Here is a 27,521-nt window from a genome sequence, read left to right as displayed (position 1 = left end):
ACAGCACCTCCCCTAGTACCCAATCCCGGCACCACCCACCCCTACACAATTCCAGCACCTCCCCCCGGTATCCAATCCCGGCACCTCCCCCCGGTATCCAATCCCGGCACCTCCCCTCTCTACCCAATCCCAGCACCTCACCCCCTGTACTCAATCCCAGCACCTCCACCCTATACCCAATCCCAGCACCTCCCGCCCTGTACCCAATCCCAGCACCTCACCCCCTGTACCCAATCCCAGCACCTCCCCACCCCCCTCTACACAATCCCAGCACCTCACCCCCTGTACCCAATCGCAGCACCTCCCCCCCTCTACCCAATCCCAGCACCTCACCCACAGTACCCAATCCCAGCACCTCCACAGTATCCAATCCCGGCTCATCGCCCCTCTACACAATCCCAGCACCTCCCCCAGTACCCAATCCCGGCACCTCACCCACTGTACTCAATCCCAGCAACTCCCCCAGTACCCAATCCCAGCACGTCACCCCCTGTACACAATCCCAGCACCTCCCCCCAGTACCCAATCCCAGTACCTCCCCCCTCTACACAATCCCAGCACCTCCCCCAGTACCCAATCCCGGCACCTCACCCCCTGTACTCAATCCCAGCACCTCCCCCAGTACCCAATCCCAGCATCTCCCCCAGTACCCAATCCCAGCACATCCCCAGCACCTCACCCCCTGAACACAATCCCAGCACCTCCTCCCAGTACCCAATCCCAGCACCACCCCCCTCTACACAATCACAGCACCTCCCCCCTGTACACAATCCCAGCACCTCCCCCCCTACACAATCCCAGCACCTCCCCTGTACACAATCCCAGCACCTCACCCCCTGTACCCAATCCCAGCACCTCACCCCCTGCACACAATCCCAGCACCTCACCCCCGTACACAATCCCAGCACCTCACTCCCTGTACACAATCCCAGCACCTCACCCCCTGTACTCAATCCCAGCACCTCACCCCCAGTACCCAATCCCAGCACCTCACCCCTCTACACAATCCCAGCACCTTCCCCCGTACCCAAACCCAGCGCCTCGCCCCTCTACACAATCCAAGCACCTCCCACAGTACCCAATCCCAGCACCTCACCCCCTGTACTCAATCGCAGGACCTCCCCCAGTACCCAATCCCAGCCCCTCACCCCTCGACTCAATCCCAGCACCTCACCCCCTCGACCCAATCCCAGTACCTCACCCCCTCTACCCAATCCCAGCACCTCACCCCCTGTACTCAATCCCAGCACCTCACCCCCTGTACCCAATCCCAGCACCTCCCCTCTCTACTCAATCCCAGCACCTCCCCCAGTACCCAAATCCAGCACCTCCGCTAGTACTCAATCCCGGCACCTCCCCCTCTACCCAATCCCAGCACCTCCCCCTCTACCCAATCCCAGCACCTCGCCCCTCTACACAATCCCAGCACCTCGCCCCTCTACACAATCCCAGCACCTCCGCCAGTACCCAATCCCAGCACCTCACCCCCTGTACCCAATCCCAGCACCTCACCCCCTGTACCCAATCCCAGCACCTCACCCCCTGTACCCAATCCCAGCACCTCCCCGAGTACCCAATCCCGGCACCACCCCCCTCTACACAATTCCAGCACCTCCCCCCGGTATCCAATCCTGGCACCTCCCCCCGGTATCCAATCCCGGCACCTCCCCTCTCTACCCAATCATAGCACCTCCCCCCACTGTACCCAATCCCAGCACCTCACCCCCCATACCCAATCCCAGCACCTCCCCCCCTCTACCTAATCCCAGCACCTCCACCCTATACCCAATCCCAGCACCTCCCCCCCTGTACCCAATCCCAGCACCTCCCCCCTCTACCCAATCCCAGCACCTCACCCACAGTACCGAATCCCAGCACCTCCCCAGTACCCAATCCCGGCTCCTCACCCTCTGTACTCAATCCCAGCACCTCACCCCCTGTACCCAATCCCAGCACCTCACCCCCTGTACCCAATCCCAGCACCTCACCCCCTGTACACAATCCCAGCACCTCACACCCTGTACTCAATCCCTGCACCTCACCCCCTGTACCCAATCCCAGCTACTCCCCCCCTCTACACAATCCCAGCACCTCACCCCCTGTACCCAATCCCCGCCCCTCCCCCAGTACCCAATCCAGCACCTCACCCGCTGTACCCAATCCCAGCACCTGACCCACTGTACTCTATCCCAGCACCTCGACTCCTGTCCTCAATCCCAGCCCCTCCCGCAGTACCCAATCCCAGTACCTCACCCCTGTACCCAATCCCAGCCCCTCCCCCTGTACCCAATCCCAGCACCTCATCCCCTGTACTCAATCCCAGCACCTCATCCCCTGTACCCAATCCCAGCACGTCGCCCCCTGTACCCAATCCCAGCACCTCACCCCCTGTACCCAATCCCAGCCCCTCCCCATGTACCCAATCCCAGCACCTCATCCCCTGTACCCAATCCCAGCAACTCACCCCCTGTACTCAATCCCAGCACCTCGCCCAGTACCCAAACCCAGCGCCTCGCCCCTCTACACAATCCCAGCACCTCATCCCCTGTACCCAATCCCAGCACCTCACCACCTGTACTCAAACCCGGCACCTCACCCCCTGTACCCAATCCCAGCACCTCACCCCCTGTACCCAATCCCAGCACCTCACCCCCTGTACCCAATCACAGCACCTCACCACCTGTACTCAATCCCGGCACCTCACCCCCTGTACCCAATCCCAGCACCTCACCGCCTGTACCCAATCCCAGCATCTCACCCCCTGTACCCAATCACAGCACCTCACCCCCTGTACCCAATCCCAGCATCTCACCCCCTGTACCCAATCCCAGCACCTCACCCCCTGTACCCAATCCCAGCACCTCACCCCTTGTACCCAATCCCAGCACCTCACCCCCTGTACCCAATCCCAGCACCTCACCCCCTGTACCCAATCACAGCACCTCCCCTAGTACCCAATCCCGGCACCACCCACCCCTACACAATTCCAGCACCTCCCCCCGGTATCCAATCCCGGCACCTCCCCTCTCTACCCAATCCCAGCACCTCACCCCCTGTACTCAATCCCAGCACCTCCACCCTATACCCAATCCCAGCACCTCCCGCCCTGTACCCAATCCCAGCACCTCACCCCCTGTACCCAATCCCAGCACCTCCCCACCCCCCTCTACACAATCCCAGCACCTCACCCCCTGTACCCAATCGCAGCACCTCCCCCCCTCTACCCAATCCCAGCACCTCACCCACAGTACCCAATCCCAGCACCTCCACAGTATCCAATCCCGGCTCATCGCCCCTCTACACAATCCCAGCACCTCCCCCAGTACCCAATCCCGGCACCTCACCCACTGTACTCAATCCCAGCAACTCCCCCAGTACCCAATCCCAGCACGTCACCCCCTGTACACAATCCCAGCACCTCCCCCCAGTACCCAATCCCAGTACCTCCCCCCTCTACACAATCCCAGCACCTCCCCCAGTACCCAATCCCGGCACCTCACCCCCTGTACTCAATCCCAGCACCTCCCCCAGTACCCAATCCCAGCATCTCCCCCAGTACCCAATCCCAGCACATCCCCAGCACCTCACCCCCTGAACACAATCCCAGCACCTCCTCCCAGTACCCAATCCCAGCACCACCCCCCTCTACACAATCACAGCACCTCCCCCCTGTACACAATCCCAGCACCTCCCCCCCCTACACAATCCCAGCACCTCCCCTGTACACAATCCCAGCACCTCACCCCCTGTACCCAATCCCAGCACCTCACCCCCTGCACACAATCCCAGCACCTCACCCCCGTACACAATCCCAGCACCTCACTCCCTGTACACAATCCCAGCACCTCACCCCCTGTACTCAATCCCAGCACCTCACCCCCAGTACCCAATCCCAGCACCTCACCCCTCTACACAATCCCAGCACCTTCCCCCGTACCCAAACCCAGCGCCTCGCCCCTCGACACAATCCAAGCATCTCCCACAGTACCCAATCCCAGCACCTCACCCCCTGTACTCAATCCCAGGACCTCCCCCAGTACCCAATCCCAGCACCTCACCCCTCTACTCAATCCCAGCACCTCACCCACTCTACCCAATCCGAGCACCTCACCCCCTGTACTCAATCCCAGCACCTCACCCCCTGTACCCAATCCCAGCACCTCACCCCCTGTACTCAATCCCTGCTCCTCACCCCCTCTACTCAATCCCAGCACCTCCCCTCTCTACTCAATCCCAGCACCTACCCCAGTACCCAATCCCAGCACCTCCGCTAGTACCCAATCCCGGCACCTCCCACCTCTCACAGCAATCCCAGCACCTCGCCCCTCTACACAATCCCAGCACCTACGCCAGTACCCAATCCCGGCACCACCCCCCCAACACAATTCCAGCACCTCACCCCCTGTACCCAATCCCAGCACCTCACCCCCTGTACCCAATCCCAGCACCTCCCCGAGTACCCAATCCCGGCACCACCCCCCCAACACAATTCCAGCACCTCCCCCCGGTATCCAATCCCAGCACCTCACCCCCCCATACCCAATCCCAGCACCTCCCCCCCTCTACCTAATCCCAGCACCTCCACCCTGTACCCAATCCCAGCACCTCCCCCCCTGTACCCAATCCCAGCACCTCCCCCCTCTAACGAATCCCAGCACCTCACCCACAGTACCGAATCCCAGCCCCTGCCCCAGTACCCAATCCCGGCTCCTCATCCTCTGTACCCAATCCCAGCACCTCACCCCCTGTACCCAATCCCAGCACCTCACCCCCTGTACACAATCCCAGCACCTCACCCCCTGTACTCAATCCCTGCACCTCACCCCCTGTACCAAATCCCGGCTACTCCCCCCTTCTACACAATCCCAGCACCTCACCCCCTGTACCCAATCCCAGCACCTCCACCCCTCTACCCAATCCCAGCACCTCACCCACAGTACCCAATCCCAGCCCCTCCCCCAGTACCCAATCTCAGCCCCTCCCCCAGTACCCAATCCAGCACCTCCCCCCCTGTACCCAATCCCAGCACCTGACCCACTGTACTCAATCCCAGCACCTCGCCTCCTGTCCTCAATCCCAGCCCCTCCCGCAGTACCCAATCCCAGTACCTCACCCCTGTACCCAATCCCAGCCCCTCCCCCTGTACCCAATCCCAGCACCTCATCCCCTGTACCCAATCCCAGCACCTCGCCGCCTGTACCCAATCCCAGCACCTCACCCCTGTACCCAATCCCAGCCCCTCCCCATGTATCCAATCCCAGCACCTCATCCCCTGTACCCAATTCCAGCAACTCACCCCCTGTACTCAATCCCAGCACCTCGCCCAGTACCCAAACCCAGCGCCTCGCCCCTCTACACAATCCCAGCACCTCATCCCCTGTACCCAATCCCAGCACCCCATTCCCTGTACCCAATCCCAGCACCTAATCCCCTGACCCAATCCCAGCAACTCACCCCCTGGACTCAATCTTAGCACCTCACCCCCTTCTCCACAATCCCAGCACCTCATCCCCTGTACCCAATCCCAGCACCTCACCCCCTGTACCCAATCCCAGCACCTCATCCCCTGTGCCCAATCCCAGCACCTCACCCCCTGTACCCAATCACAGCACCTCACCATCTGTACTCAATCCCGGCACCTCACCCCCTTTACCCAATCCCAGCACCTCACCGCCTGTACCCAATCCCAGCACCTCACCCCCTGTACCCAATCACAGCACCTCACCCCCTGTACCCAATCCCAGCACCTCACCCCCAGTACCCAATCCCAGCCTCTCACCCCCTGTACCCAATCCCAGCACCTCACCCACTGTACTCAATCCCAGCACCTCACCCCCTGTACCCAATCACAGCACCTCACTCCCTGTACCCAATCCCAGCACCTCACCCCTTGTACCCAATCCCAGCATCTCACCCCCTGTACCCAATCCCAGCACCTCACCCCCTGTACCCAATCCCAGCACCTCACCCCCTGTACCCAATCACAGCACCTCACCACCTGTACTCAAGCCCGGCACCTCACCCCCTGTACCCAATCCCAGCACCTCACCCCCTGTACCCAATCCCAGCACCTCACCCCCTGTACCCAATCAAAGCACCTCCCCTAGTACACAATCCCGGCACCACCCACCCCTACACAATTCCAGCACCTCCCCCTGGTATCCAATCCCGGCACCTCCCCCCGGTATCCAATCCCGGCACCTCCCCTCTCTACCCAATCCCAGCACCTCACCCCCTGTACTCAATCCCAGCACCTCCACCCTATACCCAATCCCAGCACCCCCCGCCCTGTACCCAATCCCAGCACCTCACCCCCTCTACACAATCCCAGCACCTCACCCCCTGTACCCAATCGCAGCACCTCCCCAGTACCCAATCCCGGCTCCTCGCCCCTCTACATAATCCCAGCACCTCCCCCAGTACCCAATCGCGGCACCTCACCCACTGTACTCAATCCCAGCAACTCCCCCAGTACCCAATCCCAGCACCTTCCCCAGCACGTCACCCACTGTACACAATCCCAGCACCACCCCCCAGTACCCAATCCCAGTACCTCCCCCCTCTACACAACCCCAGCACCTCCCCCAGTACCCAATTCCGGCACCTCACCCCCTGTACTCAATCCCAGCACCCCCCCCTGTACCCAATCCCAGCACCTCCCCCAGTACCCAATCCCAGCACATCCCCAGCACCTCACCCCCTGAACACAATCCCAGCACCTCCTCCCAGTACCCAATCCCAGCACCTCCCCCCTCTACACAATCCCAGCACCTCCCCCCTGTACACAATCCCAGCACCTCCCCCCCTCTACACAATCCCAGCACCTCCCCCCCTCTACACAATCCCAGCACCTCACCCCCTGTACCCAATCCCAGCACCTCACCCCCTGCACACAATCCCAGCACCTCACCCCCTGTACACAATCCCAGCACCTCACCCCCTGTACACAATCCCAGCACCTCACCCCCTGTACTCAATACCAGCACCTCACCCCCAGTACCCAATCCCAGCACCTCGCCCCTCTACACAATCCCAGCACCTCCCCCCGTACCCAAACCCAGCGCCTCGCCCCTCTACACAATCCAAGCATCTCCCACAGTACCCAATCCCAGCACCTCACCCCCTGTACTCAATCCCAGGACCTCCCCCAGTACCCAATCCCAGCACCTCACCCCTCTACTCAATCCCAGCACCTCACCCCCTCTACCCAATCCGAGCACCTCACCCCCTGTACCCAAACCCAGCACCTCACCCCCTGTACCCAATCCCAGCACCTCACCCCCTGTACCCAATCCCAGCACCTCACCCCCTGTACTCAATCCCTGCTCCTCACCCCCTGTACCCAATCCCAGCACCTCCCCTCTCTACTCAATCCCAGCACCTACCCCAGTACCCAATCCCAGCACCTCCGCCAGTACCCAATCCCGGCACCTCCCCCCCTCTACCCAATCCCAGCACCTCACCCCCTGTACTCAATCCCAGCACCTCCACCCTATACCCAATCCCAGCACCCCCCGCCCTGTACCCAATCCCAGCACCTCACCCCCTCTACACAATCCCAGCACCTACGCCAGTACCCAATCCCAGCACCTCACCCCCTGTACCCAATCCCAGCACCTCACCCCCTGTACCCAATCCCAGGACCTCCCCTAGTACCCAATCCCGGCACCACCCCCCCTACACAATTCCAGCACCTCCCCCGGGTATCCAATCCTGGCAACTCCCCCGGTATCCAATCCTGGCACCTCCCCTCTCTACCCAATCCCAGCACCACCCCCCCTGTACCCAATCCCAGCACCTCCCCCCCTGTACCCAATCCCAGCACCTCCCCCCTCTACACAATCCCAGCACCTCACACACAGTACCCAATCCCAGCCCCTCCCCCAGTACCCAATCCCAGCCCCTCCCCCAGTACCCAATCCAGCACCTCACCCCCTGTACCCAATCCCAGCACCTGACCCACTGTACTCAATCCCAGCACCTCGCCTCCTGTCCTCAATCCCAGCCCCTCCCGCAGTACCCAATCCCAGTACCTCACCCCCTGTACCGAATCCCAGCCCCTCCCCCTGTACCCAATCCCAGCACCTCATCCCCTGTACTCAATCCCAGCCCCTCCCCCTGTACCCAATCCCAGCCCCTCCCCCTGTACCCAATCCCAGCACCTCATCCCCTGTACTCAATCCCAGCCCCTCCCCCTGTACCCAATCCCAGCACCTCATCCCCTGTACTCAATCCCAGCACCTCATCCCCTGTACCCAATCCCAGCCCCTCCCCATGTACCCAATCCCAGCACCTCATCCCCTGTACCCAATCCCAGCAACTCACCCCCTGTACTCAATCCCAGCACCTCGCCCAGTACCCAAACCCAGCGCCTCGCCCCTCTACACAATCCCAGCACCTCATCCCCTGTACCCAATCCCAGCACCTCATCCCCTGTACCCAATCCCAGCACCTAATCCCCTGTACCCAATTCCAGCAACTCACCCCCTGTACTCAATCCCAGCACCTCGCCCAGTACCCAAACCCAGCGCCTCGCCCCTCTACACAATCCCAGCACCTCATCCCCTGTACCCAATCCCAGCACCTCATTCCCTGTACCCAATCCCAGCACCTAATCCCCTGTACCCAATCCCAGCAACTCACCCCCTGGACTCAATCTTAGCACCTCACCCCCTTCTCCACAATCCCAGCACCTCATCCCCTGTACCCAATCCCAGCCCCTCACCCCCTGTGCCCAATCCCAGCACCTCATCCCCTGTGCCCAATCCCAGCACCTCACCCCCTGTACCCAATCACAGCACCTCACCACCTGTACTCAATCCCGGCACCTCACCCCCTGTACCCAATCCCAGCACCTCACCCCCTGTACCCAATCCCTGCACCTCACCCCCTGTACCCAATCACAGCACCTCACCCCCTGTACCCAATCCCAGCACCTCACCCCCTGTACCCAATCACAGCACCTCACCACCTGTACTCAATCCCGGCACCTCACCCCCTGTACCCAATCCCAGCACCTCACCCCCTGTACCCAATCCCAGCACCTCACCCCCTGTACCCAATCCCAGCACCTCACCCCCAGTACCCAATCCCAGCACCTCACCCCCTCTACACAATCCCAGCACCTCATCCCCTGTACCCAATCACAGCACCTCACCACATGTACCCAATCCCAGCACCTCACCCCCTGTACCCAATCCCAGCCCCTCCCCCTGTACCCAATCCCAGCACCTCATCCCCTGTACTCAATCCCAGCACCTCGCCCAGTACCCAAACCCAGCGCCTCGCCCCTCTACACAATCCCAGCACCTCATCCCCTGTACCCAATCCCAGCACCTCATCCCCTGTACCCAATCCCAGCACCTCATCCCCTGTACTCAATCCCAGCACCTCATACCCTGTACTCAATCCCAGCATCTAACCCCCAGTACCCAATCCCAGCACCTCATCCCCTGTACCCAATCCCAGCACCTCATCCCCTGTACCCAATCCCAGCAACTCACCCCCTGTACTCAATCCCGGCACCTCACCCCTGTACCCAATCCCAGCACCTCACCCCCAGTACCCAATCCCAGCATCTCACCCCCTGTACCCAATCCCAGCACCTCACCCCTGTACCCAATCCCAGCATCTCACCCCCTGGACTCAATCCCAGCACCTCACCCCAGTACCCAATCCCAGCATCTCACCCCCTGTACCCAATCCCAGCATCTCACCCCCTGGACTCAATCCCAGCAACTCACCCCAGTACCCAATCCCAGCATCTCACCCCCTGGACTCAATCCCAGCACCTCACCCCTGTACCCAATCCCAGCATCTCACCCCCTGTACCCAATCCCAGCACCTCACCCACTGTACCCAATCCCAGCATCTCACCCCCTGTACCCAATCCCAGCACCTCACCCACTGTACTCAATCCCGGCACCTCACCCCTGTACCCAATCCCAGCATCTCACCCCCTGTACCCAATCCCAGCACCTCACCCACTGTACTCAATCCCGGAAACCGGCCTCTGTAATTAATCCCACCACCTCTCTGTAGTAATCTATCCTCATGCTTCGCTTCTCCATTTGCATCTGACTATCGGGGTTATTCTTGATTTCTCATTAGCAGTCAGTGATGTGGAAAGCATTATTAAATTAACGTCCAAAATTAATCACCAGGAAATACTAGGTTTAGGGACGCCTTTTTCATTTAACTGGCACATGCGGTGAGTGATTGGTTTTTCATTCTTTTGTATAATTCGCCTCTCATGTCGCGGTTTGCAGAGAGAGAGAGGGGGGGGGGGGGGGGGGGGGGGGCTTATTCACTCGCCTCCTGTCCTCAATCCCAGCCCCTCCCGCAGTACCCAATCCCAGTACCTCACCCCCTGTACCGAATCCCAGCCCCTCCCCCTGTACCCAATCCCAGCACCTCATCCCCTGTACTCAATCCCAGCCCCTCCCCCTGTACCCAATCCCAGCCCCTCCCCCTGTACCCAATCCCAGCACCTCATCCCCTGTACTCAATCCCAGCCCCTCCCCCTGTACCCAATCCCAGCACCTCATCCCCTGTACTCAATCCCAGCACCTCATCCCCTGTACCCAATCCCAGCCCCTCCCCATGTACCCAATCCCAGCACCTCATCCCCTGTACCCAATCCCAGCAACTCACCCCCTGTACTCAATCCCAGCACCTCGCCCAGTACCCAAACCCAGCGCCTCGCCCCTCTACACAATCCCAGCACCTCATCCCCTGTACCCAATCCCAGCACCTCATCCCCTGTACCCAATCCCAGCACCTAATCCCCTGTACCCAATTCCAGCAACTCACCCCCTGTACTCAATCCCAGCACCTCGCCCAGTACCCAAACCCAGCGCCTCGCCCCTCTACACAATCCCAGCACCTCATCCCCTGTACCCAATCCCAGCACCTCATTCCCTGTACCCAATCCCAGCACCTAATCCCCTGTACCCAATCCCAGCAACTCACCCCCTGGACTCAATCTTAGCACCTCACCCCCTTCTCCACAATCCCAGCACCTCATCCCCTGTACCCAATCCCAGCCCCTCACCCCCTGTGCCCAATCCCAGCACCTCATCCCCTGTGCCCAATCCCAGCACCTCACCCCCTGTACCCAATCACAGCACCTCACCACCTGTACTCAATCCCGGCACCTCACCCCCTGTACCCAATCCCAGCACCTCACCCCCTGTACCCAATCCCTGCACCTCACCCCCTGTACCCAATCACAGCACCTCACCCCCTGTACCCAATCCCAGCACCTCACCCCCTGTACCCAATCACAGCACCTCACCACCTGTACTCAATCCCGGCACCTCACCCCCTGTACCCAATCCCAGCACCTCACCCCCTGTACCCAATCCCAGCACCTCACCCCCTGTACCCAATCCCAGCACCTCACCCCCAGTACCCAATCCCAGCACCTCACCCCCTCTACACAATCCCAGCACCTCATCCCCTGTACCCAATCACAGCACCTCACCACATGTACCCAATCCCAGCACCTCACCCCCTGTACCCAATCCCAGCCCCTCCCCCTGTACCCAATCCCAGCACCTCATCCCCTGTACTCAATCCCAGCACCTCGCCCAGTACCCAAACCCAGCGCCTCGCCCCTCTACACAATCCCAGCACCTCATCCCCTGTACCCAATCCCAGCACCTCATCCCCTGTACCCAATCCCAGCACCTCATCCCCTGTACTCAATCCCAGCACCTCATACCCTGTACTCAATCCCAGCATCTAACCCCCAGTACCCAATCCCAGCACCTCATCCCCTGTACCCAATCCCAGCACCTCATCCCCTGTACCCAATCCCAGCAACTCACCCCCTGTACTCAATCCCGGCACCTCACCCCTGTACCCAATCCCAGCACCTCACCCCCAGTACCCAATCCCAGCATCTCACCCCCTGTACCCAATCCCAGCACCTCACCCCTGTACCCAATCCCAGCATCTCACCCCCTGGACTCAATCCCAGCACCTCACCCCAGTACCCAATCCCAGCATCTCACCCCCTGTACCCAATCCCAGCATCTCACCCCCTGGACTCAATCCCAGCAACTCACCCCAGTACCCAATCCCAGCATCTCACCCCCTGGACTCAATCCCAGCACCTCACCCCTGTACCCAATCCCAGCATCTCACCCCCTGTACCCAATCCCAGCACCTCACCCACTGTACCCAATCCCAGCATCTCACCCCCTGTACCCAATCCCAGCACCTCACCCACTGTACTCAATCCCGGCACCTCACCCCTGTACCCAATCCCAGCATCTCACCCCCTGTACCCAATCCCAGCACCTCACCCACTGTACTCAATCCCGGAAACCGGCCTCTGTAATTAATCCCACCACCTCTCTGTAGTAATCTATCCTCATGCTTCGCTTCTCCATTTGCATCTGACTATCGGGGTTATTCTTGATTTCTCATTAGCAGTCAGTGATGTGGAAAGCATTATTAAATTAACGTCCAAAATTAATCACCAGGAAATACTAGGTTTAGGGACGCCTTTTTCATTTAACTGGCACATGCGGTGAGTGATTGGTTTTTCATTCTTTTGTATAATTCGCCTCTCATGTCGCGGTTTGCAGAGAGAGAGGGGGGGGGGGGGGGGGGGGGGGGGGGGGGGCTTATTCACTTCTGTCTCTGAGCTTTTAATATAACAACGGTGAAAAGATTTTCTAGTCACTTTGCTGCCCAGAACATCAGTGCTGCAAACTTTGCTTTCTAAATCCAGCAGCTTAACATTCCAAGCCCGCTCGTGGTTTTAACATTCTCTCGGCCCTGTCCGTCTGCCAGAATGAAAAAGTCCGAGCGGAGGAGCAAGCCTGAGCTCTGAACAACCACCAACTGCTTTTCCATCTTAAATCTATCCCAGGTGGCTTCTCGCTGACGGCCTCTGTTCCATTTATGGAACGACATGTAGAACCACTTCCGGGTCACGACACCAAGGTGTCAGCCAGTTAAAAATAGATGCTGCGGAGGGCGGGGGGGGTGGGATTCTTAATCTTTCCTACCTTCTTATGTAAACACTTCTGGGTGAACATGTGCGTCCGTTACGTGTGCAAGTGACTTTGTAAACTTCGGAAAGGGTCTTCATCCATTCGAGAGCTTACGGCGCTAGATCATGAAAATAATATAACCTGTGCAGAAAATTGACTGAATGCCCTCGTGAGTCCTGCCTACATAAAACAATCCTCGCCATGTCGGTACCAATCTGAGGAGTAGGTGCCCTCGCACATTCTCTCCCCGCTAATTTGCCTCCATGTAGAAGCCACTGGAATAGTGTCGTCCGTAATGGCTCAGAAGAGTTTAATAACCCAATTAAATAAAGCAAGCACTGACCTTATTTCTGTTGCGTCGCCTGCTGTACTCAATAGATAAGTGACTAAATCCAAGAGAAAATGTTTACACTTGGGTTTAAATAATAAAGTGTCTGGTGTGCCAATATCGAGAACCCTAACCCAAAGGTGGCAGGCTTGAGAAGGTTCAGCAGCCACGGTGGGCCCTGGGCTCCAAGCAAGCCTGACCCCAATACTCGATACTGAAGATAGGATGAATCAAAAGATTCTGATCGAATTAAAAGTTGTTGCAGGAGGTTTAGAAGTCAAACTCAATCAGCCAGGCCACTACCCCCCCACCCAACTTTTCCTTCTCACCCAAGCTCTGGCCTTTGGCGTAATGCTCCTCCAATACCCAGTCCAAAAGACTTCTCCGAGTGGGTGACAGCAAGCTCACCCCTTCTGAAGGACATTGCAGCTGAGCCCAGCACTTTTCACACCTGACATCCTGCACAGCTGGGCCACCTGGGCAGAGGGCACTGACTGGATGGACATCTCGCACCCTTTCTACTGCGCACAATGGGGGACATGTGAACTGGCGTCAATGACGGACAAGTGAAGACCCTCTCATCCATCCAGCCTGGCTCACACAATTGCAATACCTTATTTATCTCAACATAGACACCCCCCCACCTCTCCCCAAGCCATGTGATCTCCTGCGAGAGAGAAAGTAATTCAGGCCACTTTAGGGGTAAAAGCCTGTGATCATTGGACACGTCCAACATCATTGCTTATTCATTCAGAGTCGGAGAAGAGCATCGCTCAGCTCTATACCTAATAAGAGGGCTGTATTTTCATTCTAGTACAGGACATTTTACAGTGTGTCGGTAAAACTGCAATTACCCAGCATTTTCCAGTCGTATCTCCTTCAGTTGTTTCACACGGATGCTTAGCTAATTTCAAACCAACCCTACAGCGAATCGGATTACTTGCCTCTTTGCATCCAATGACTCTGCCATAGTTATTACCTCGTCATCCGAAAATGTTTAATTCTTCCCTACACCAACCAGTTCTAATCCTACCTGATTCTGCCATCAGCAATATTAAAGAGGCAAAGGCCCCTGCCAAATATCCTCAGCAGACAAACATGCATTCACGGAACAATCCGAATACAACGAGGCGTCGCTGGTATTTAAGAATCATAAAAAAAGGAAAGGTGGAAAATCCCAGGCAAGCGACCACTCGGAAGCGATGACTACAAGAAAGCTCCAGTTTATTATGCCTATTGTGTTACGCCTCCGATTGCCCAGCGGGCTCCCCCAACCCAGCCCACACTTGGACCGGGGTATTTATGTCCCAGAGGCCCCTGGCTTAAGGGGGCGACTCCGTCTCCGCCCCCCCCCCCCCCCCCCGCCCCCAATCTGGGACTCTGAGGTTGCAGATCCCTGGGCTTCCTGTAGGGTTATAACAAAAGGCCTCATCGCTAGAGGTGCTGAGGCCGACAGCAGAGCAGTTGCACCTCATAGCAGGGACATGCGTTCTTTACTGCATTTCCAACACATACATCTCTTGGATCAATTAACGCCACACCATGCCAAGTTTGTCTTACAAAATACTGTTCTGCCAAGTAACAAAGATGTGATCCAGCACAAGCTTTCAAAATATTTAGCAGAGAACATTATTTCCAGTGCTTGGTTTGATCAACTGTTAGGGGTTTGGAACTGACAAAGAGTGTGAAAGGGGAGACTGGGTGGTGCAGTGTGTTAGTTAGTGCACTATCCTTTCATCGAGGGACCCGGGCTTACATCCAGTCCATGAGCTATGGCAAAACTTCCTTTCTCTCCCAGCTACTTATGGGTCAGAGACTAAAATGAGACTTTGGACAGTCCTGCCTGTGCTATCCAAAAGCATAATGCAAACTTGACTTAAACTCAGAATGAAGCTGAACTAATTTAAAATCTTGCACAGAGGAACTTACGTGCCCCACCCAATCTTCACAAGGATGACTGATGTTGAAACTTGGAAACAGTATATCTGGGATACTCAAGGCACTTGTAGGGACACAGTAGAGGAGGATTTTTTAAAAACCCTGACATTGGATGCATAATGCAGAAACATATTCTATTTCCCAGCACAAACATTCCTCACCTTGCTAAACAAGGAATTCAATCAGGAGAAGATAATGTAGCGTATACGTGGGAAGTTGGAGGGGGGTGGGGTGGGGATGGTGAAGGGATAGTCAATAATAAAACATGCCAAATAACTTCCAGCAAATTCCACAGACTGCCCCCTTCCTATTTTGTTTTTCCACATACAGTAGAAGCCTTTTCAAAAGAGGCTTTATCACCAGTGAAATAATGAGACTGCTATGCAGCTATCTGCCAGCACCTGCACACACTCAGGACGACTAACCCAAACAAAGTTGCCAAATATTTGTTTTCAGCAGATCAAGACCAAAACAACAGGTCCCTCTGTGCAATGACTGTAGAAGGATGTTGGGCAAGGTACATGGGCTTTCATAGCTCCCTCAGACACTGTCGTGGCTAATTTTCACTCAGGCAATTCACAGGGATTTCTTACTGGTTTCACAAAGAAAAACAGAACTAAATCTGTACACACACACACACTTACCCACACACACACTTATCCACACACACACTTATCCACACACACACACCACACTTATCCACACACACACTTACCCACACACACACACCACACACTTACCCATTCACCACACTTACACACACACAGCCATACACACTTACCCACACACCACACACTTATCCACACACACACTTACACACACACACACACTTACACACACACCACACACTTACCCACACACCCATACGCCACATACACTTACCCACACACACCACACACCCATACACCACACACACACTTACCCACACACACACACTTACTTACACACTTACCCACACACCGATACACCACACACACTTACCCACACACCACTTACCCACACCACACATACCCACACACATACCCATACACCACACACACACACACACTTACCCACACATACACCACACTTACCCACACACCCATACACCACACACACTTACCCATACACCACACACACACACACACACACACCACACTTACCCACACACCATACATCCACCCACACACACATACCCACACACCACACACACTTACACACACACCACACACTTACCCACACACCACACACCCACCCACACACACCACACACTTACCCACACCATACACCCACCCACACACACATACCCATACACCACACTCACTTACCCACACACCCATACACCACACACACACTTACCCACACACCACACATACCCATACACCACACACACACCACACACACACACTTACCCATACACCACACACACACTTACCCACACACCCATACACCACACACACTTACCCATATACCACACACACACTTACCCACACACCACACACACTTACCCACACCACACACACACTTACCCACACCACACACACACTTACCCACACCACACACACACTTACCCACACACCACACACACTTACCCACACACCACACACACTTACCATACATACACACACACCACTTACCCACACCACACACACTCACTTACTCACAGACACTTACTCATACACACTTTTACATAGACACACACACACCACACACTTACTCAAACACACTTACTTACTCAGACACTTTTTGTTTAAATCTGTACACACACCACACATCACACACTTACCCGCACCACACACCCACGATACACTTACCCATACACACTTACACACTCACTTACTCAGACACCTATCCACACGCACTTTTACATAGACACACTCACCACACACTTACTCAAACACACACTTACTTACTCACAGACACTTTTTTGTTTAAATTTAGAGTACCCAATGTCATATGTACCCATGCACATCACGAGGTAAAAACAGACACCCAGGTTAGCCAATCAACATACAGGAAAGAACACAACCAATCACCAAACAGAACACCAGAGGGGGGCTTCCAACTATAAAACACACAAGGCATCAGCACTCCGCCTCTTTCCACTGGTGACAACTGTAGTGACAGTCAGGGTGTATATATCAGTCAGCATCTTCTACACATGGATCAGAGCTAGCCTGGTCTAGTAAGTTAGAGTTCGTACACTTAGAGCAGTAGAGTGTCAACCCACAGCCAGTTGTGTGCATTGTTACAGAAATTCAATAAATCGTATTGAACCAACGGCTACGTTTGGTGTATACTTTACCGTTCATCTGCATCCTGTTGCAGTCCGTGTTACCCCAGGGTGAATAACACAACACCAATTCATTTTTTCCAATTAAGGGGCAATTTAGCATGGCCAATCCACCTACCCTGCACATCTTTGGGTTTTGGGGAACGAAACCCACGCGAACACGGGGAGAATATGCAAGCTCCACACGGACAGTGAGCCAGAGACGTGATTGAACCTGGGATCTTGGCGCTGTGAGGCAGCAATGCTAACCACTGCGCCACCGTGCTGCCAGATACTCACTGACACTTCCCCACATACACCGTACACACACTGACACGCCACGTAGTTACCCACACACCTTGCCACACGCCTTGCACACTTCCCCACACACTTACACACTCACCACACACACTTACACACTCATACACTCACCACACACACATACACATAGCATGCGATCTTCCCAAAAGGGAACAAAGTCCCCGAGCGAGCGCGTTTAGCCGCATGTTTCGCAGCACTCGAAGTGCCAAGAAACACATGGCTATTCAATGCAATTTGCTTTGAACAAGGGGCCTGACCAGGGAATGGCGACCGAGGCCGCACATAGACCCGTTTATTACAATGGGGATCTCCGCTCGTCGGAACTCCCCGTTGTAGCGAGAGATCAGGGTGCCATTTTTAAATAGCGACCCTATCTCTGAGGCCCCCCCCCAAAATCCCAGACCTCCTCCCAGCCTGAACGCAATCCGGCCGCACACCCCTCCAACACCCACGCCAGGCAACACCAGCCTGAGCGCATGCGCACATAAAGTGCCACCTTGTCAGTGTCAGGCTGGCACCCAGGTGGCACTGCCAGAGTGCCAGGCTGGCACCAGTGCCAGGGCACCACCCTGCTCAAAGGACATGCAGCTGGGGGTCTCCGATCCCCTTAGACACCCCCACGAGTGCCGTTCCGTCTGGTCCCGGTTTATGGGGACCAGTACCGAACGGTGCTCGCCTGAGGTCCCTGAGATGATGGGATTGAATCCCAAAGCCTCAGGTACCTTGGGAATCTGTACATTAGAGTAAGGCTTACTGCCTCACTCAAATATGTAGATTTGCCAAAAGGTGATCCTGCCCACACATCTCGCGAGATCTTGTTGAATCGTGCAAGGTGTTCCGAGCCGGGTAGATCCCGGGAGTGGGCTCTCCCGGCATTCACCATGCTGCGCTGCGGTGAGCTGCTTTTCTGGCGCAGCGTGACCGGCGGATCGCGTCTACACACACACACACACACACACACACACACACACACACACACACACACACACACACACTTACACATAAGACACACACACTTACACATAGACACACACACTTACACATAGACACACACACACTTACACATAAGACACACAGACACACACATCTCACACACACTTACAGATACACACACACTTACACATAGACACACACACACTTACACATAAGACACACACATCTCACACACACTTACAGATACACACACACACATACACAGACACACACATAGACACACACATCACACATAGACACACACATCACACACACTTACACAGACACACACACACTTACAGACACACACACACACTTACACAGCCACACACATACTTACACATATAGACACACACTTGCACATAGACACACACATCAGCCACACTTACCACACACACTACACACATACTTAAGCATAGGCACACGCAACACACTTACCCACACACACCACACACTTCCTGTATGCACACATAACCCCACACATTTGCACCACACACACTTACTTACCCACACCCACTTTACACTTAGAGACACACACCACACACATACTTCCAACACCCACACCACACACACTTACACATAGACACACACACACCACACATACTTACCCGTAGGCGCACACAGCCCACAAACTTACCCACACTTCCCCACATACACACCATCCACTTACCCACATGCACACTTACCCACAGACACATACACCCCACGCACTTACATAGACACATACACTTACTTACCCACACACACACATAGACACACACACCAATACACACCACACACACTTACAACAGACACTCACACAGGCACTCACTCAATGCACAGACATCCATACATAAACACACACTCAGATATGCACACACACATAAACATGCACGCAAGACACAGATACATGCACACAATAAGCAGACGCACACACAATTGACACACACCTACCTACCTATGAGTCAACACTTCAGTCTCCAAAGCATTACAAATTAACCATTATCAGCAAAGTGGGATTTGAATAAAGTTTGCAGCAGTTTCAGGATACACGTGTCTTTGTAAATGCTGAAATTCACCATCAATATTATCCAATCATGACCCTCATTTGAAGGACTGTTTTCATGTGTTATTACAGAGGCTATACTTACAAAGTACCATGTTAGCTATAAAGTGCTTTGCCATCCTGATAGTGTGAAAGAGGCCAGATAAATACGAGTGCTCTCATTTGAACAAAAATTAATCCATTCTTGCCAAAGGTGGAAATAAATATTGCTTCATTGTCCCTTTACCAAGGCACCTTTGCTCTGAAAAAACAGAGGCTCCAATAACCAAGAATACAATGAGTTTGTCATGCAGATGTACCTGGTTTACCGCTGGACCGCAGGCCTAACCACGGAGGTCTCCGCACCCTAACACATCCCTAAGCTCATTCGATTTCTAGATTTCTTTCATCTATCAATGGATTTCTCACCCTTTCCATGAAGGGGGGGGGGGGGGTGTAAAGCTGAGCCAGTGTCCCGTTCTCCTCTGCTTGCCGTCACACTCATGCCAACTGCTACCTTAAGTCGCAGATTCTGTGGTTTGAAATGTTGAGGCACTCACTGTGTATATTCTGTCTGATTAACGTTCACAGCTCCTTCAAAAGCAAACTGAAGGTTGCTGTTGGTGTTGCTGCGCACAGGACGTCCACTTGAAATTTTCTTAATGCCTCCTCCCATCAGACAGGACGCAACAGCAAATGCCACTTGGCTTAGGGCTGAATGTGTATAATTTGGACACTTGGAACTGCCGGTGAATATTACGACTGCGTTTATTAAAAGCAGCCAACAGTTTTCCCACTGTAGCACAATGCAATGTTCTGTGTACTTTTTTGCGTACAGAAGAATGTCCTTCAAACATTAACACACTCCCAGGAATCCCAGGGCTGATTTCCAGCTTCAGAATCCAGCAGCAGGAGCATTGCTAGCACTGTTGTTCTGCTGCTCACAGACAGGTAAATTGCAACACTTTGCATGTATATAACGATGGAAACGTTTTGAAGCCCACAACTTTGAATTCAGCTACCAATAAGAGTGTGCGGTGCCACTTTTAATGTGCTGGAACGGGCAGCACGGTAGCACAGTGGTTAGCGCAGTTGCTTCACAGCTCCAGGGTCCCAGGTTCGATTCCCGGCTTGGGTCACTGTTTGGGTGGAGTCCGCACGTTCTCCCCGTGTCTGCGTGGGTTTCCTCCGGGTGATCTGGTTTCCTCCCACAGTCCAAAGATGTGCGGGTTAGGTGGATTGGCCATGCTAAATTGCCCTTGGTGTCCAAAATGGTTAAGTTGGGTTACGGGAATTGGGTGAAGGCGTGGGCTTAAGTAGGGTGCTCTTTCCAAGGGCCGGTGCAGACTCGATGGGCCGAATGGCCACCTTCTGCACTATAAATTCTATGATTCATCATGGTGGGTAGGGGTGTTTAAACAGAACCATGCCAAATTAAGAAAGGGATTGAGGTGAAATAATGAAAGATTATTTGCACAGGTTGTAGCAAGGGGAATAATTTTAATACTAAGGCTAGATAAAAAAAGAATTAGATCTAAAAATCCCCCAACAGCCTTTGCTACCTCCTCCTCCAACTCTCCTTCTTCAGGCACCAAGCCAAGCTGGTGACCATGGACTGTCATTGGATCGGTCCATGATTATGCTTGACAAAGTACTGCAATGATTTGCCATTGCCTCCGGCGCAATGGCTGACCTGGAAACTCTGCCACTCTTACAACCTGCCATCAGGTGTATTGGAAGGATTTAAAGGCTGCAAGTCAAGCTGCTTGGCCACGTTATGGACGCACCTTCCATGGTCATCAAGATCCAGAGTGTGACTTGAACCCGGAACCTCTGGCCCAGATGCAGGGACGCTACCCACTGAGCCACAAGATATCCATCCTCCAGCCCTAAGGGGTCAAAATACAGGAAGAAAAAACATGGAAGAGAAAACTGGGCATGGTGTAGAAATGAACAGCCCATTTGCCATCTTCTGTTTTCTGCCCTGAAGACACATTGCTCTAATCCTCCAATCTTCCAGCTCTGATCTGCTGCCTATGCTCCTGTTGTTCCACTTTACCACCACTTACAGGGCCTTGAGCTCTCTAGTCCTGGCACTGCAATTCCCTCTGTAAATCTCTCTGCCTTTGCTACATAGTTTCCCACCTTCAAAAGCCCCTTAAAGCCTTCTGTGTCAACCATGTGTTCAGCCACCTTCCCCCTAATGGCTTTCCGAGATCTGATTGGGTCTGTAATTTGCAAACCTTTTGAGAGATTGTTTTTAAAATTCTACAGCTGGAATTGTGTGCACAGTTCTGGTCACCACATTGCGAGAGGGACATAATTGCTATGAAGAGGGTACAGAGGAGATTTACAAGAGTGGTGCCAGGGCTTGAAAACTGAAGCTGTGAGGAAACAATGGATAGGCTAAGGTTGTTTTCCTCAGAACAGAGGAGGCCTAATTGAAATGTACAAGATTATGAGGGGCCCAGATAGGGTAGTGTTGTAACCCCACATGTCATGTACCATTCATTTCCCCGCGACTGCCAATGAATATGAACTTCCCTGGTAACAGGGAGGGGTTTCCCCTTTACCGAAGAGAGCCCTCACAGTAAAAAAAAAAAAAACCCCGACCTGGGTACAAGTCGGGGAGGGAAACCCTACGGGGAGAGGAGATTTGTGTATTATAATAAAAGAATATCGTTTTGCACCCTACTTGCTGTTCATGCATATTCTCTTTGCGTGGATATTACAGGTCGAGAGGAAAGACCTGTTTCCGGAGAGGTCAATTATCAGGGACCACAGATTTATGGTGATTGGTAAAAGTATTAGAGGGGACATGGAGAAAAACCTATCAACCCAGAGGGTGGCGAGTGCCTGGAATTCGCTGCCTAGTTTGTTGATGGAGACAGAAACCCTCAAGTCATTTAAAAAGGTACCTGGTTTTGCACCCGATGTGCTGCAACTTGGAAGACCAGGTGCTAGAAGGTGGGATTTTTACAAATTTGTTTTCAGCCGGCAGGGTCACGATGGGTGGAATGGCCTCTTTCTGTGTCGTAACTTTTCTATGGTTCGAGTAGCGCTTTTTCAGAAGAAAAGTGAGTGGCAGTTTGGGAAATGAGGAACATGTATTATAGGGTACAGGGAAAAGCAGAGGAATGGGATTTCAGCGGATAACTCCAGTCGTGTTGAACGGCTTCCTTCTGTGTTGAGATTGTGGGAAAAATAATTTCATAGAACTACAGAAGTAACAGTCAGATAACAAATGGAAATGCAAGCAAAATAACTTCTGCTTTGGAGCATGTAAAATTCTGTGGCAGAACAGAGGCTTTTGAATAGATTATACGTACAAACAATGTGAGAGTGACAGAGAGAATTTGGCCTTCCAAGGGTGTGGATTGAAGACAGATATCAATCTAATGGGCTCTACAGGATGACCTCATCAGTTCTCCATCTGCCCACGTTATATATGTGACCAACATGTAGCATGATCTGGGACAGATACAGTGCCAAACATACAACTGCTAATCTTGGGTGTTTTACTGATGGTCACTGCTTGCTTACCTTCAATTCGCTTTAACGCCGAAAGGCAGCTTTCCCGACTGGGAAAAACAAATGGATTGTTACAGGTCCGGATGGTGTCGCACTCACACTTCCCATTGACTATGTTGCAGCCTGTTGCTAGGTTCTCATTGCAGGGCTCAAGTCCAAGAAGTTGGTCGTCTTCCCAGCTCTCATCTGAAAGAAAAGTATTTTCAGAACATGGCCAGGATCAAAATAAGCCTACAATTTACACGTTGCTGTAAATTGTGCTTAAGTATCAAACAAGTCACAGTCTTGGCACTAGTTTAGTCACTAATTGACGGATTTGCTCCCAAATACTTGTTCATATGTGGCAGATGCAGGGCTCTCTCTAACTCTCAGTAACTAATCACTTCCCACATGATTTGGCTCCAAAGTATAATTTTTAATTTTCTTTTTTCAAAGCATTCAAATACAGTGAGTCATGCTTAAAAGAGGACGATCAGAGTGGGACAGAGACAACAAATAAAAGTACATAAACAATCCATGTATGTCCTGCAATACGTAAAGTTTTGAATAGCACAGTGTCTTTAAAGGTAATTAGTATTTAAATGCTCCCAGCATCCCCCCACCCCCTGCAATAATAATGCCAGAGATTATTGTTTTACATGTGCACCACAGATGTGATATAGACATTGGGCACAAGGGGACCCCACAGAGTGACGTCGCTGGTTAGTTTCAAGTCCCTCACAGTTCTTGTGCACACACCCACCTGCAATTTTATTTTCAGTTTACTCATTCTGAACATTCTTCAATTAACAAACAGCATATCAAACGATGGCAGGTGCAGACTTAAAAAGAAAAGCAGAATCGATCTTTTCTCTGTCTGCTCCATGGTCAAATTTAGACATCTGACCTGGAACCTTTGTACACACAATTAAATTATATGGTAAAATAATATTACAAATTATACTATATTTTGCATTTGTTTACCAATTCATGTGGCGTTCTGTGTATACCCATCTTCATACCATTTTCTCCTCTCTACTGACTCATGTTCTGCTACAGTTCCACAGGTGGCAGGAGTTATACTGTACCGCCCAAGTGTCCTTTCTACATGTGCGAGCTTAGACCATGAGGTGTTGACGGACTACTGATGAACTGTGACTGTGCAAGATCGTGTCCTTGTCTGACTTGCACCTTTCAGCTCACTGGATATTGACTTGTGGCAAACCCATTTGCATATCAAGAATGGTTTACTCCGCGCCCACCCCCCCAACCTTCACCCTATCTGAAGGAACCCACATTGCTCCTCCGCCTGAGATCAGCTATTTCAGTGCTCACCAGAGAAGGACTTGGGAGTTTCCATGATGTCAATGGTTCAGCATCATACCACCTCATGCATTTACCCACCAAGGTCACTAGGGGAACTCCCTTACAACTATCCCCGCATAGCCACTTAAACCTTAGAGCTTTCCCACATAAATTATAAAGGTGTTTTTTGCATTTCATGGAGATAACACGATGGACATCTATGACATTGCAAGAAATAAAATAATTTATTTTTCGTAGTGATAACAATGCGACAACTAAATTTGGTTTTAAAACAGCAGAGAAATGGAAATTGCACACACAAAAAAAAAATCACAGCAACTATACAGATGAACGATATTGAATCAGTTGTTTAGGTGGAGCTATCCTGCTTTAATACCATTTCCCAGTTTTTTTCTCCTCGTCCTTTTCTATTCTTCCTTTTAAAATATTTAGCCAATTATTTTTAAATGGTGCGAAAGCCTCTGCCTCGATAAATGTTAGTGTCCTACTGTGCAAAATGACTTCTTTCAGACTCTCCTCCATTTGAGTGACACCAGCACACTGTGGTTCCCTGGTCCCAGGAGGCACCCCTGGAAATCAACACGTTTACTCCCCTTGCTGGTCTTTCCATTCAAACCTGGAACCCGTATCGGCTCTTCGTAGCCCTTCTCAGCAGTTTGAGCATGGAGGAGGTAACCAGCTGGGACAACAGACTGTTGGTTTTACAGTTAACATGCTGTTCTTCAAGCGGCTATTGGATAAGTATATGGATCACGGTAGAATGATATAGTGTAGACTAATTTGCTCTTAAGGGCAGCACGGTAGCATTGTGGATAGCACAATTGCTTCACAGCTCCAGGGTCCCAGGTTCGATTCCGGCTTGGGTCACTGTCTGTGCGGAGTCTGCACATCCTCCCAGTGTGTGCGTGGGTTTCCTCCAGGTGCTCCGGTTTCCTCCCACAGTCCAAAGATGTGCAGGTTAGGTGGATTGGCCATGATAAAAGGGTGCTCTTTCCAAGAGCTGGTGCAGACTCGATGGGCTGAATGGCCTCCTTCTGCACTGTAAATTCTATGATAATCTATGAAACTCAAATACTCTATCACAGTCAATGCAACATGCAACACTTATTAATTTTTCAATAAAAAAAATCTTGAGGTACTCAGGTCATGAATGAATATTGTGGAAAAAGGTAATTGTGAAATTTACTTGTTTCACAGTACTTTGAGGTGTTTTTTTTAAAAGAGTGGAGTATAAATGGAGTGCATGGTAATACATCCACCAGTGGGCAGCACGGTAGCCTTGTGGATAGCACAATTGCTTCACAGCTCCAGGGTCCCAAGTTCAATTCCGGCTGGGGTCACTGTCTGTGTGGAGTCTGCACATCCTCCCCGTGTGTGCGTGGGTTTCCTCCGGGTGCTCCGGTTTCCTCCCACAGTCCAAAGATGTGCAGGTTAGGTGGATTGGCCATGATAAATTGCCCTTAGTGTCCAAAATTGCCCTTAGTGTTGGGTGGGGTTACTGGGTTATGGGGATAGGGTGGAGGTGTTGACCTTGGGTGGGGTGCTCTTTCCAAGAGCCGGTGCAGACTCGATGGGCTGAATGGCCTCCTTCTGCACTGTAAGTTCTATGATACTATGATCGTATTATCCCACTTGCACTATGACCCACATCTCAATTATCAGATAATTCTCCTAGGCTATCAGGATTGTAAGATTTATAACACAATTTCACTCTTTCCATGGCAAACTACTGTTCTTCTCCTACACAGGCAACCGACTACTTATTCGGATAAGTTTTCACTGACCCAGGTTGTCCTTTGACAACTTATGCTTTCTCCCCTTGTCAGTGTTCCCCTCTCGTACAAGCACTGACCCCTTCCAGACCGTGATTCCCATTCCCTTCTTTGTGTAGAAGATTGTAGTTTAGTCGGGCAGTATGGTCGGCACGGGCTTGGAGGGCCGAAGGGCCTGTTCCTGTGCTGTACATTTCTTTGTTTCTTTGTTCTTTGACGGACCGCCAGCCCCAGTGGTCAGTATCCTATATTAGTCTTGCCTGACTGGAGGTGGCCTCTCGGCCGAGCCCGATTCTGGCCTCATCCTATCAGGCTTCCAGCCAAGGTCACTGGATACTGAATGGGTCCGATACCTCTGAAGAGCCCTTTGCTAGCTCTTGTTCATTGCCAGAGCCGGCGTTGTACAGTGTTTGGCAGCTCCTGAGATCAGGGAACCACAGTGTGCTGACGTCACTAGAATAGAAGGGAATCTGGAAGAAGTCATTTCACAAAGAGGGTAACACTTAGCACAAATGGCTGTTGAGGCAGAGGCTGCGGCACTATTTAAAAATAATTGACTAAATATTTGAAAAGGAAGAATATAAAAGGATGGAGAGAAACAAGCTGGGAAATGGGATTAAAAGCCTGCTCCTGAAGAACTGAGATTCAAATATCCTCAACCAGTATAATTACGTGTTCTTTGGTGCGAGTTCCATTTTTCCAGCATTTTAAACCCAAATTAAGTTGTTATATCTATCACAACATTCTTACTTCCGCGCCAGCTGAAACCATCCAAATCATATTAACTAATGCCTGGGTTTGGCTGCTTACGAGTTAAACCTGCTGAGGCACTGAGGAGCCTGGAATAACACCCTTAACCAACATTCCCCTGCCAACTTCTGCTCCAGAATTTCATGCCAAAGTTAGACATATAAAACACACACATAAACCTTGTTTTGCTTAAATATTAGGAAGTACAGGTCATGGGTTGGGGGGTGGGCGAGCTGCTCTCCTTTGCGCCTATCTTAAGCACTCCACTCTTGTGTTCCTGGATCATGTGCTTCAGGGTTGGGTATGAGCCAGCAAAAGGTCC

At 52.8% G+C, this 27,521-nt stretch overlaps 1 protein-coding gene across 2 annotated transcripts in view; it reads right to left on the bottom strand.

Moving 5' to 3' along the window:
• The window catches only part of crim1 (cysteine rich transmembrane BMP regulator 1 (chordin-like)), a 294,476-nt gene that overhangs the window by 264,281 nt on the left and 2,674 nt on the right, over positions 1-27,521 (bottom strand). For both annotated transcript variants that reach the window (XM_072512397.1, XM_072512408.1), the window contains exon 2: positions 23,385-23,558. In XM_072512397.1, the coding sequence (XP_072368498.1) occupies positions 23,385-23,558 (174 nt within the window). The remainder of the gene's footprint in view (positions 1-23,384; positions 23,559-27,521) is intronic.

Source organism: Scyliorhinus torazame, chromosome 1 (genome assembly GCF_047496885.1).
Source record: "Scyliorhinus torazame isolate Kashiwa2021f chromosome 1, sScyTor2.1, whole genome shotgun sequence".
NCBI classification, from domain to species: domain Eukaryota; kingdom Metazoa; phylum Chordata; class Chondrichthyes; order Carcharhiniformes; family Scyliorhinidae; genus Scyliorhinus; species Scyliorhinus torazame.
Note: the sequence above shows the minus strand (reverse complement) of the source record. Positions and strands in the feature narration are given on the sequence as shown.